Below are 11,948 nucleotides of genomic sequence, written 5' to 3'. Positions count from 1 at the left end.
CAGTTCTGCATACTTTGAACTAGAAACACGGTTTAAATTTCAGAGCGTCCAACTTTTAAAGCCTTTTTTATTGCTTGTATACGGCTTTTTAAATATATTTGACACTTTGTAAGATTTGTGTGCTTTAAAAACTTAATGGCGTCTTTGATTACGTCATCAATGATCATATAATTTCCTTTGACGTTTTTGCGAATAAGTGGCTTTGACCATATGTGGAAGCGACATTTCGTTTCAGCTATTTCATCAAAAACTGTTTATATTTTTCAGCATCCTTATATGAGTCTACACTCAATATCGCATTCGGACAAAATAAAAACATGTAAATCTTTTATGTATTGATAGGCAATGGGATGGACTGCGGCTGCCATTACGGTAGGTGGCGTCACGCCTCTGCTCTATCAAGCACAAATAAACACAAAGAAGAAGAAGGAGACCGGAAGTGTGTCCAATACGTCAGAAGGCGTCGTTTTTAAAGCTAGACAACGGCCGTTGTCTTGGAGCTATGAGCTTGTGTTTTGAAACGGGAGAGCGCGCGGATGAATTAATACAACAATAACTGAACGGTTTCTTTCAGCGCAATGGATTAATTCCAAAAGCGAACGGACAGTTGTGCAGGTGAGAAACAAAGGCTTTGGACGTCAGCTGCCACTGAGTCTGCTGCCTGTTAGCTGTTAGCTGTTAGCTTCCAGTCGGAGCGTTACTCTGTTTTAAAGACTAACGTCGCAGTAACACAAGTCCTTTAAAAACCTGTCGGTTAAGGGTGAAGGATTTATTAGCAAGGGTACAAAAAGGACTACGCCCACATTCGGGGATCTGTTAAAAATATATATATAAATATGGCTACTAATTTAGTTTGCTTTTATTAGAAACTACTGACCTTAAAGCGCGTCATGAAAACATTATTTCGTTTTAAGCTGTTGTCATGTCGCATTTAAAACAAAGAGGAGGCCGTTTGTCCAAAGAATAAGAAAAGAAAAAACTGTGAAGACTCTGGTAGGATGCACCAAAGAAGAAAATATTCTGTTGTTATTGTTATTATTATTATTAGGAGATAAAAACGAATTGTTATAACTGGTCATAGTTATGTTAAATACTGCTTATCTCAGAGGATATTTCTAAAATCATATTGTTAATGAGTGAAAAGACGGGAAACCTTTGGAAGAGCAAGAACATAACATTATGACCACCTGCAAACTAATTCAATCCAACACAGCAGCTCTGCCAAGGTTATTAATATGTTTCTTATTGAGGTCAAAGTGGGAAGTGGAGTCGTACGTTATAGGAACAGGTGCTTCTAATGTTTTCGCCTCCTTCATTTTAAATAGGATGCTACTGTACCACAGATCAAAACAAGGATATTAGTGAAGCCCGCAACCCAAAAGAAAAATCCCCAGCAGATTACCTGAATACAGCAAAAACAAATTTATAATATTTCAGCTTGTGCCATAAATAAAAGCCCTGTTGTTTCCTGCATTTTGTTCTATATGTGTATATTTGTTTCCTTTTTTAGATTTTCTGTGCCTCGTTGGAATTGTAGGCGAACATAATATGGAAAACTTGGATTTCTCAGAAGAGGAAATTCAGGAACAGTTGGCGATTCTCGGCTACAAGAATATACCAAAGCACAGACTACGTGAATTCAAGCAAGGTTAGACTCTGAAGCCTCCATCGTCCTGTCCTGCTTCCGTCTCTGGTCGTCATCGTATTGTTTAGTGGCTTGTTCGGTATAGATTACGCGTTGCTGTTAAAAAGGTTATTTATCAGTCTAAGGTTAGAATTAAGAAATTCCACACTAATTAAACATTCCAGCAAATTTTAGAGTCATCACTTATTCCACTAATGTCCCTATTTCAGTGTATTTTTTATATTTCACCTTAAAGATTTACTGTCCCTCTGTGTCCTGTCAGACTTAGATGAACTGATTAGACATGGAGAATGGAAAACGCTGGCCTCACCAACATCCACGTCTCAGCACAGTCCTCCTGCCTACACCAAAGAGAAAGGTCAGAGCATTTGGTTTCAGTCAGCATTGCCCTGTATTTTATAACGTTTTAAAAAAGAAGAGTGTCTGTTGTTGAGGGTTTCGTATGTTGACTTGGGACTTTTCTCTCTTTACAGTTAGTCAGTGCAGCATTAAAGTCTCTGGTGAAGGGTTTTTCTTACATGCACCCAAAGCAGACAGAAACAGACAGGTAAGTGTTAACCAAACAAGAATGTGTTTGCAAGTTTTTCACATTGCATCAACAATAAAATAAATAAGAAATTAAAAACAGCAGGTTTATTGCACTTAACTTTTTTCACATTGTGTTGTTACAGCCTTATTACAAAATGGATTCAATTTATTATTTTCCTCACACTTCTACACACAATACCCCATAATGACGACGTGAAAATAAGTTGTTTTTTGTTACTATATATAATTGTATATTGTCCAAAAGACAAAAGACAGAGAGACAAAATTGCAGTTTAACAATTTATTAATTTTTTAGCATGTGTAATTTGTCACACAGGTGCTCACCACCTGTCCGAGCAGAGACTACAGCTGGCAGCAAGGAGACTGTGACTCATACGCTGACCACTCGGTGGCTTCGAGACTCCAGCTGCCTCCAGATGCTCCCAGCAGGCTGCATGTAGAGCTGGGTTCTGAGGACACCATCAACCCGCCACTCACAGACGGCAACACATCTTCTCCGGACACCCAAGAGAGGCGCTTCATCAAAAGAAAAGTCCTGAGGTGATTATCTGACTGACTTTCTATTCATTTGTTCATTGATTTATTAATTTCTTCAAATAAATAAGTAGCCACAAAACTCACCAATCAAGCAGAAATATTTGAAATGCTCAGATTGGTCAGGAGGCTGAGCCTCAGTCCGAAACCTTTATAGGGGAAATCTATGCATAGCTGCCAGTGCTGCTCTGTGATTCTGACTTCATGTGAGGTGTTTACTGTCAAAAACGGGTACAAAAATATTTGAGATAAAGGTGAAATTTGCGTTCAGTCTGTTGGAATTGAAAATTTGTCACATATTGTTTTAATGACTGGTTATATAGTCTGTAAAATATCAGTGATGAAAGATTCCCTTTAAAAGTGGAACTTAAAAAGCAGTGTGTTCATAGCACTATTAACCTGTGTCAGAAATAAAATATCCAAAAAAAGTGTATTTTCATTACAGGAAACATAAAGGACAATCTCTTGTCTGTGATGAATCAGTCTACAGTGAAGACTCAGGTAAGATGCACCAAGGAACAATATCTTTAGATAAAATTATTAGAACTGATCAGTCATTTTAAATGGTGCTTGTCTCAGAGTATATTTTTTATAAATTATATTGTGCATTTACTTTAAAGTGGCCTTTATTAAAATTCTGAATGACCTTCAAATAACAAAATGCTCCAGATGTTAAATGTTCTGTAAAAATATATGATTTTTGCAGCAAGCAACGTTTAAAATAAAAGCAGCCAAAAAACCCACACTGAGGTAGAGCAGTGGTTCAGGGACTAATATTTATTCTAAGCATTTTGTGAAGCACCTTTCATACCCTGCACATCAAAGCCCTGACGATAAAACAGAAATAACACGAACATTAAAACTAGATCAAAAAAAGATGAGGGGTGGAAAAGTGAACGTGTAATTCCTCCGCTCACCAGCAGTGGGAGCTGTTTCAGCAGGAGAATGTGCTTTCTGAGGCTCCTGGGTATCACCTAATCCTCTTTCCTTAAACCCTCTGCCTCCACAAATCGCACACTGCATGCACCTTTCTGCGAGTGTGCAAGTCGCCGCCATGTACAAACTGTACAACACTCAGTGGGAAGAGGAGAGCGACGATGACAGGAGTTCCCTCAACTCCTCTTTTTGGTCTGATGGAGAGAAACCGGAAGACAACGAGGAGGAGGGGGAGGTGGTGGGAGTGGAGCGAGCAAAAGACGAGGGAGACTCTAAACCTGTAGCTGTGGCAGAGCCTCAGGAGGCGTCAGAGGAGGAAAAACCTGAGCTCAACAACCGGGGGGACTTCTGTGAAGACACTTTGAAAGAGGAAACCGATGATGGCGATTATGATGAAGAAAGTTATAGCAGCAGTTCTGACAGTCCAGCTCCAAGTCTAATGACGTCTGGATACGGCACCTACAGGCCAGAGGAGCAAGAGGGAGGAGACTATGGAGATGACCACACGCTGTCCGAGTTCGACCAAGACAGTCAGGGAGAGCTGTCTGAGATGAGAGATGGCAAAGAGGGTGATCCATCACTCTGCAGCTTTGGGGGGTTTGACCTTTATCCCGAGCCCCATCCACTAAGTAAATTAGCAGACAACACACTTGGAGCTAATGTGGCCTGCTATGGAGATGGAGCTGCACGTGATGAGGTGGGTAACAAAGACATAATGCCAGAGCAGGAAGATAAAAGTGAGCAGGAAGCTGAACTTCACACTAAGTCTGAAAAGAAAAATGTAACATCAGAGGAAAAACCAGGTGTCTCCTTGCTTAAAGACAGATTCTCATTTGATGAGAAACCATTGGAAGGTTGGGGGAATCTTAAAGACAGTAAATGGCATCAAAGTCTTCTAAAAGAAGAGCGCAACATGAGGACAGAAATTGAGGACAAAGTGGAGTTAGAGGATCCAGATGAGTCGTCCAGCAACAAAGACCTCAAGTTTATCGACTCTAAAGCAGATTTCAGCTGGATGACGTACGAAAAGATGTGCAAGCAGTGGGAAGGAAACCTCAGAAAGATGAAGGGTAAATGGTTTGCTGTCCGCACATTGGAAGGACATCAGGACATTAGGACATCATGCAAAGTGTTACACTGACACCAGTAGCACTGTAGGCTTCAGTGTCTGGGAACCTGAGTCACAGCCGTCTGCGTGTTGTTTAAATGAGGCAGGGTCTTCCAGACTTACACTCGATTCAAACGGTAACAAATGAGTCAATAATATATTTTCTAAACACAGATGTGTAAAATTGGATCAGTTTCCCCAAAAACTAGTACAAATAATCATCAACTTAATCTTTTCTACATTTCTTTGTATCTACACTGTTATGTTTCTTGCCTGAATAATGTGAGAGATCAATGGGATTTTCTTTTCCCAGACTGTGCAAGAATTTGACGTGAGGTAAATTATGGGAACATTCAAGTCCGTTTGATAAACAGAAAAGGCTCAGGTTGATATTAAGTCCACTGGAATTAGACGGCAACTTTAGTGAAACAGCAGTTTTCAGACAATTTTTCTGTACGATCACTAATCAGGACTGAAATTGAGACGGTGATTAAGTCCCTGTGCACCATCGGACAGACATTTCTTCTCACACCAAATAATTTCACTCGAGGTTTTTTTTTTATTTTTTATTGTTGTTTCTTGTAGATGCGAGTTGTCTGGAGGATCGACTGGCTGATCTTCAAATATCCACATCAACTCAGCACGACTTTGAGACCGAGAGCGAAGATCAGACCAGTCAGAGTGACACACAGAGCTCTGACGGAATCTCTCTGAGTGCGTTTGAATCCTACATCAGAGTCATGGTGGGTAAAGCAAACCTCAGGTTACACAGCCGGTAAACTTGTTTAAACCCATAGTGTGTTTGGATCAGTGTAACTTTACCTCATCGTAGTATCATGTTTACTGTCATTACATCCTGAATGTGAAGATCTCAGGTAATTTGTTTTTTTGGTTTTGGACAGACTCAGAGAGACATCGACTTCAGGCCCAAATCCAAATCCTGTAAGTCAACACCAACCAAACATGTTGTTTTCATACTGACACTTAACAAACCTGTTTATAAGTAATCAGATGAATTCACGTTTCAGTCATCCGCCCAGTGATGAGTCAACAAACCATCAGGAAAACCGACCCAGTGGCAAAGTAAGTTCAGAAACCTTGGTGGAAATCACCTGTTCGACCATGGACAAAACCTGCAGAGCTCTAGAGGACGTGGCCTGTGCCAAAGGTTAATACAATAAAAAACTATAACTGACTGGTTTGATTACACGCTTTCGTTGCCCCTGCAGATATTTCCAGTATAAGCAGCTGTGGGAGACGTTCAAACTCCCAGGGGAGGACAGGAGAGCCCTCCGCTGGAAGATAAGGGTACGAAACCCACTAACCTCATTACAGCTCAGATTTGTTCCTCTCCTGGTGGAGTGAGCGACCACAACATTGTCCCTCCACTGTGTCACTTTCTACCTTAAATGATGGGGTGTAGTTTGTAGCGTAACGCAACAAAATGGATCCACTTTAAGTGGTGAAACTGTGTGTGTTCACTTGGTGCTTTGTCTTCCCATGTTTTCCTTATATGTGCTTTGCTTTTGCTTTCAGGAGCAACTTGCATTCCAGCCTCCACCGGTAAGTCCTTCTTATTTATTATTTAATTATTATTTTTAATATTTGTTATTTACTGAGCCAAACAAAGGTTCCTAATGTAGATTTAAAACTGCGTAATAAGTGCACAGGTCTGCAGATCGGAGACCATCTTCTTCATGTGAATAGAAATGTTAGTTCTGTACTTAAGGCTACAATATGCATATTCATGTAGAACTAAGACGGAAAATCGATCCCCTTTGTTTTGCAACAATCTGCTCTCCACATTGCTCTGCCGAGCGTTTCAGGAAGCTGCCATCATCAAATTCCAATAAATAAGAATTTTTAAGCAGAACTAATTGAAAATCTTTGGTTAGGAGAGAAGTAAACAGCTCTGTACTACTGCCACTGTCGGTCTGACTTCACAGGAGCTGCACGTTTTGGCCTGTCTAGTTTAAACCAACATATAAAAGTTAAAAATGAAGTGTTCAAATTCTTTCGGCTTCATTCTTTTTAATTTGACCGTGAATAGGCTGTGTGTTGTGTAGCAGGATAAGATGGAGTGTAGATTGACTCATGCTGGCTGCAGTTGCACATTGTAGCTTTGATCTCTTTATGTAAAGAGTTTTTTGTTGGAGTGGAGTCGATCACACATCAAAGCAGCTGTCAGATGTACGTTTGTTTTAACATAAATGACATTTCCATGTTCCAATCATTTGCCAGTTTGTGCACGTAGCACCAGCGCTAACAATGTAGTGTGTGATCAACAACACTAAAGTACAACATGTTGGTCAAAATCCCTTTTCCTTCCAACCCTGTACAACATGTTTTGAAGCTTTTTTGTGGAGGCAGAAAAAAATGACTTGCAGATTTTACTGTGAATTAAGAGCATCTGCTACGTACAGACGATCTTTAAATGTTTCCCCTTTTGTTGTGTTGCAGCCAAAACCTCGGAGAGTTTACACGCCAAACACCTACGTTGTACCAACGGAGAAAAAACGCTCAGCGCTGCGCTGGGAAATCAGGAACGATCTGGCTAATGGTCTCCTTCCACACAAATTCAATTATCAATTTTAGGTCTTAGATCTTATATGTATATTTTAGATACTTTTAATCAAATGTTTCTTATTTTCTACAATTTGCATAATTTATTCATGACTTTGTTTTTGGCTGTTACATAATAAACACACAAAAAAAACCAACTGGCTCACTGCTGTCAGTCAGTATGATACAGATCCTCTCGTGGCTCCTATGGGAAGTCGGAGTAGGGCAGTTTGAAGGGGTACAGAGGTGTGTAACGCTGGTCGTGCCACAGCAGCTTTTCTTCCAGAAACTTGACAGTTTGCAGTGTGAGGATGAGGGCTTCATGTTTCAGCATGCTGTGGACATTCAGACCTGACAGAAGGGACAAAGACAAAGTATAGGACTAGTCAGACATTGGTTGTATTTTCAGCAAACTTTTTCATTGAGGTTTAATTTAATCACTGCATTTACTATTATCACACTGACGAGGCTGCTGCAGCGAACTTCTCACTTTTGCAGTTACTTTAGCTTGTGACGTATTAAAACATGCTACAATGAAGAAGCTCAGAATTTCATGGGTAAAATATGAATGTAACTGCAGGTTAGTTACTGAAATCAGTGTCTCACCCTGTTGCACATAGAAGCAAATGTCAAATCTGAAGTCTGAAATCTGAAAAAAAAAAAAACGTACCAACTGACCATTTAAGTTGGTACGTTTTTTTTTTTTTTTCCCATTCGCAGAAAATCAAGGTAAATAGAGTTTCTGTTGTGTATTAGTAAATAATTCCTATGAATCCATAGTTGCTCTGCAACATGAGACAACTACACAATCTGCAGCAGACGTTTAACTACACACTCCTAAAGTTAGAATGTCAGCTCTAAAAAGATCCAAGAAATCTGCAACATGTACAGAAGAGGGTGACAGTTTTACAAAAAGGCTGGTGTTCAGATACACACTAACTCACCAATAGCTGGAATGATGTTGACCGTCTTTAAGTTTGCTGTGGCCTGAAGGATGTTTTCAGGAAACTCTTCACCTCTGAAAACAAGAACTTCAATATCATTGCAAAGCAATGGCACCTATACAGAAGGAAGGTGAAAAAAATTCATCTGCAAAGTTTTACGCAGACGATACTCACACATCAACTATTAAAATCGACTCTCCCCAGTGTCTCTGTCTGATGAGGTCCAGCAGGTACTGAGAATCTGGGGTGGGGATGTTAAGCGAGTCCACAATGTGAAGGTAGTCCTGTAAAAGAGCAAGACTTAACTTTACCTCATCAGCATTTATCGAACAATCCTGTCAGCAATTAAACCAATAATGCAAAGCTCCTCACATGATTAGAGACTCTCAGATAAGAGTAAACTGAATGTTTTTTTTAAGTTATGCTCCACCCAGTTTGGGTGGCTGTTGGCTGTTGATTCTTATATGAAATGAAAACATTCTGTTGCTGCAACGGTTGGTTGCAGCAATGTAAAGTATGATAATGACTTCATGTGGGCAAAAACAGGTTCACGTTGGAGGAAGAAAACTTCTCTTGCAAATACGTGTTAGGAACCAAAGCAGAATTGTGTGTGTGTGTATAAAAATGCACTACATCTGTCATAATTAAGAGAAAGGATCTTGCAATTATAAGGAAAATGTTCAGGAAATTCAAACTGCAGGAACCGAATACTCAAGAACTTGAGAATCATCAGGATGTTAAGATTTCTTCAGCATCAGAACTTACATTACATAAGAAAAATGGACCGAGAAGAGCTGCCTATAACTAACTTAGTCCAAAAGGCAAATGCAATGAGACGATAAAGTTCAAATCATTTTCCTTCCTGTAATTTCAAAAATAGTGTGTGAGACCTAAATTTGAGTTCTTCAGAATAAACAGGTTCAGTACCTGAGCCATCTTGGAGCTCAGCGCCACTTTGAGTCCTTGGACTCGAACTTTCATGGGCAGCATGTAGTAGTAACTGGTCGGCCCTCTGGGTCCGTGACACACCCCACCTGAGAGAAACACATCACCTGTCAGACTTACTCTGTTCTACCTCTTTAGAAGAAAACCTTCATTTTTCTTTTTCTTTTTCTTTCTGGCAGAGTCTCAGTTATTTCTACATTTGACAGTCAAGCTAAACGGGTCACCTCCTCTCCATATTGGCGATCGGATGCTTCCATGTCGAGCTCTTCCGCCTCCTTTCTGTCTCCAGGGCTTCTTGCCTCCACCTCTGACCTCTGACCGGACCTTTGTGTTGGCGTGGCTCTAAAAAAAGAACCAAACAAGTCTGGGTCAGGAATATTTTAACTTTGGGTGAGTTGCTGTGGGGTTTTTCCTGCCATGACTTTCAGTGGTAACTATCTTCTGGTTTTCTTTGAATCTGGTCTGGAGACAGTCTTTGATCATGTTTAGTGTAGAATATTCATAAGCATTCCATTAAGCAAATCCTAATAGTTCAAAAACAGACATATTAATATGGTTAGATGTTACACTGGAAAGGTGGTGAAAGTTAATAAGGCTAAATAAGTTAAATAACATTGATTTGATTTATCTCATAACATCTCATAACAAACAGGACAAGCACTTTAAAATGATTGAAACTGTACTTACAATCCTTTTATAACTTCTCTGCCACTTTTCCACGCTATGAAGAATGTCGAGTCTGAGGATGGAAAGCAAACAGCTCATCAAACCAGGCTTCATATGTAAACTTCACACAAGACTTTGAATTGAAGATTTCAGTTGGTGTTTATTAAGCTGTAACTGCGTATTGGCAGATAGAGGCTGAGCAGTATCAGCCAAGAGCAGGACAATATTCTCCTGAAATATGATGAAAATGGACTAATCTTTACCTCGGAGGGACAGCGAAGACATCCGGGTGGAGTTGAGCCAAACCCAGCGGTTCGCTGTCCTGGCTCTCCAGAGTCTCCACCCACGTCAGGACGGGGCTCAGGTGGGAGGGAACGACTGCATCACACTTCCTCAGCAGAGGCAGGGAGCAGTTCTCAGGAGGAGGAGGGCGCTCTGCAGGAGGAAAAAAGGACCAGTCAGGGCAGAATGTCTGTGATGAAGACATTTTTCAAAGCATCATTGAGTTCTGTGGAAGTGTTAATTTATTTTTTTTTGTTTTGTTTTTGGACGGCTTGCTTTTGTTAGACATCACTGTGTTGTCAGTGTTTTCCGGTCGGTGATGTTTGTCGTGTTCGATAGCTTCTTTGACTTCACACTAAAACATGACGATGTGAATGTACAATTCCAGCCTAACAAACAACTTGAAGACAAGGGCTGTGCTGGATTTCAGATTCTACCTCACAGTGAGAATATGCCATTTGGATGGAGAGGAGACTTTTGAGTTTTTAATATTTACAAATTCAAAGATCCAGAACTTTTCAATGAGAAGAGACATTGTTTAGAATTTCTAAAGAGTGATACTGACTTAAAGTGTTTATTATTCAAATCAGAGTTATTTAAATGCTTTAATGAATGTGACTGGAAGGGATCTTTAAAGATGCCGAATACTGATAGAAAACACATTTCAGACTTACTTAATCTGGCAGGATCCACAAGGTTTGTAGGCAGCAGTAAGTTTGGAGGCAGCACGCTTTCACTGGAGAACGACGAGACAAACTGAAAAAGACGGATGAGTCAGTGGAGCAGCTTGAAAAAGACAGGACCCCATCAAACAGCGACTTAACAGGCTGATGTCTATCAACACTGGGCATAAACTAAAAAGATGAATAAATTACACAATCACACAATGAAGCCGAACAGTCTGCAGGTCGCTTATGTTTGTGGATTTACTCATAAATTACTTAGATGTGTAGATGACAGATTCAGACGAGTCAGTTAATCGACAGCATTTTCAAAGCTGATGAACTCAAGTCAAAACAGTGATTGTTTTTTTTAATTAAACATACACGTATTGGTCCTAGCAAATTATGAAACATTTTATACACTGACTTTGTTTGTTTGGCCCTAAATATTGAAACTTTTAAGGAAACGACTTACAGCTAAAAGAAAAACTAATTAGTAATTAATATTTGGTTGACCTGCAGCTCTTAACAGGGAGATTTAAAGGAGCTGAAAACTGTCCAAACAAATACTACAACCGTTTCACCTTTGACAGTTTCCTCAAAACGTAGAGTTGCACATTTATGTTATGAACAGCAGTAAAGAATTTGAAGTAGAACTCCTACCTGTACTGGAGTACTGTTACTCAGGACTCTGTGTACTTCTACTGCGTAATGTCCATTATCAGCTTTTACATTAGCAACACACACCAAAGCTACAAGTAGCCTACTTCATCTACCGTCACCTACTTACAGTTAAAGTGTCACATACCGAGAGAAGTTACACATAAATGTGTATTATAACATACTTTTTGCAAACGTACACAGATGAGCAGAACATGAGCTGTAACGCTGCATCGCGCCTGGAGGTTGATGTGTTATCGTCACTCACCCTTTTAGCGACGCCTCTGCTACCAACGACCAGAGACAAGCGGAACATTTTGTCTCGGTTTTCTTCTACAATAAAGCTTCAATTCCTCTTAAACCGTTTGAAATAAACATCATAGACGGAGCGAAAGCCTGCGTCTGCGGCGTGAAAGGTCGTGGACGCTTTCCGTGTGGTGGCGGTGCCGAGGCGC

The 11,948-nt window shown here is 40.1% G+C and overlaps 2 protein-coding genes across 2 annotated transcripts; one reads left to right on the top strand and one right to left on the bottom strand.

The window, feature by feature from the left end:
* The first annotated feature begins 439 nt into the window (after positions 1-439).
* On the top strand, positions 440-7,492 carry hyls1 (HYLS1 centriolar and ciliogenesis associated). Its single transcript, XM_067497677.1, has 12 exons — positions 440-615; positions 1,511-1,648; positions 1,908-2,003; positions 2,119-2,192; positions 2,511-2,734; positions 3,174-3,229; positions 5,358-5,515; positions 5,675-5,714; positions 5,801-5,855; positions 6,002-6,080; positions 6,309-6,335; positions 7,233-7,492. Exons 2-12 carry the CDS (start codon positions 1,549-1,551, stop codon positions 7,365-7,367), a joined length of 1,044 nt encoding a protein of 347 aa, XP_067353778.1. The 5' UTR covers positions 440-615; positions 1,511-1,548; the 3' UTR covers positions 7,368-7,492.
* Positions 7,376-11,946, bottom strand: mrpl4 (mitochondrial ribosomal protein L4). Its single transcript, XM_067497678.1, has 9 exons — positions 11,762-11,946; positions 10,846-10,927; positions 10,153-10,324; positions 9,911-9,962; positions 9,448-9,565; positions 9,206-9,312; positions 8,453-8,562; positions 8,279-8,352; positions 7,376-7,685 (listed from the first exon to the last, which is right to left on the bottom strand). Exons 1-9 carry the CDS (start codon positions 11,807-11,809, stop codon positions 7,540-7,542), a joined length of 909 nt encoding a protein of 302 aa, XP_067353779.1. The 5' UTR covers positions 11,810-11,946; the 3' UTR covers positions 7,376-7,539.
* Between the last annotated feature and the right edge of the window lie 2 nt (positions 11,947-11,948).

This window comes from Channa argus, chromosome 3 (assembly GCF_033026475.1).
Source record: "Channa argus isolate prfri chromosome 3, Channa argus male v1.0, whole genome shotgun sequence".
In the NCBI taxonomy this organism is placed as follows: Eukaryota; Metazoa; Chordata; class Actinopteri; order Anabantiformes; family Channidae; genus Channa; species Channa argus.
The sequence above is the reverse complement of the archived record's forward strand: the minus strand, read 5'-3'. Positions and strand labels throughout refer to the sequence as shown.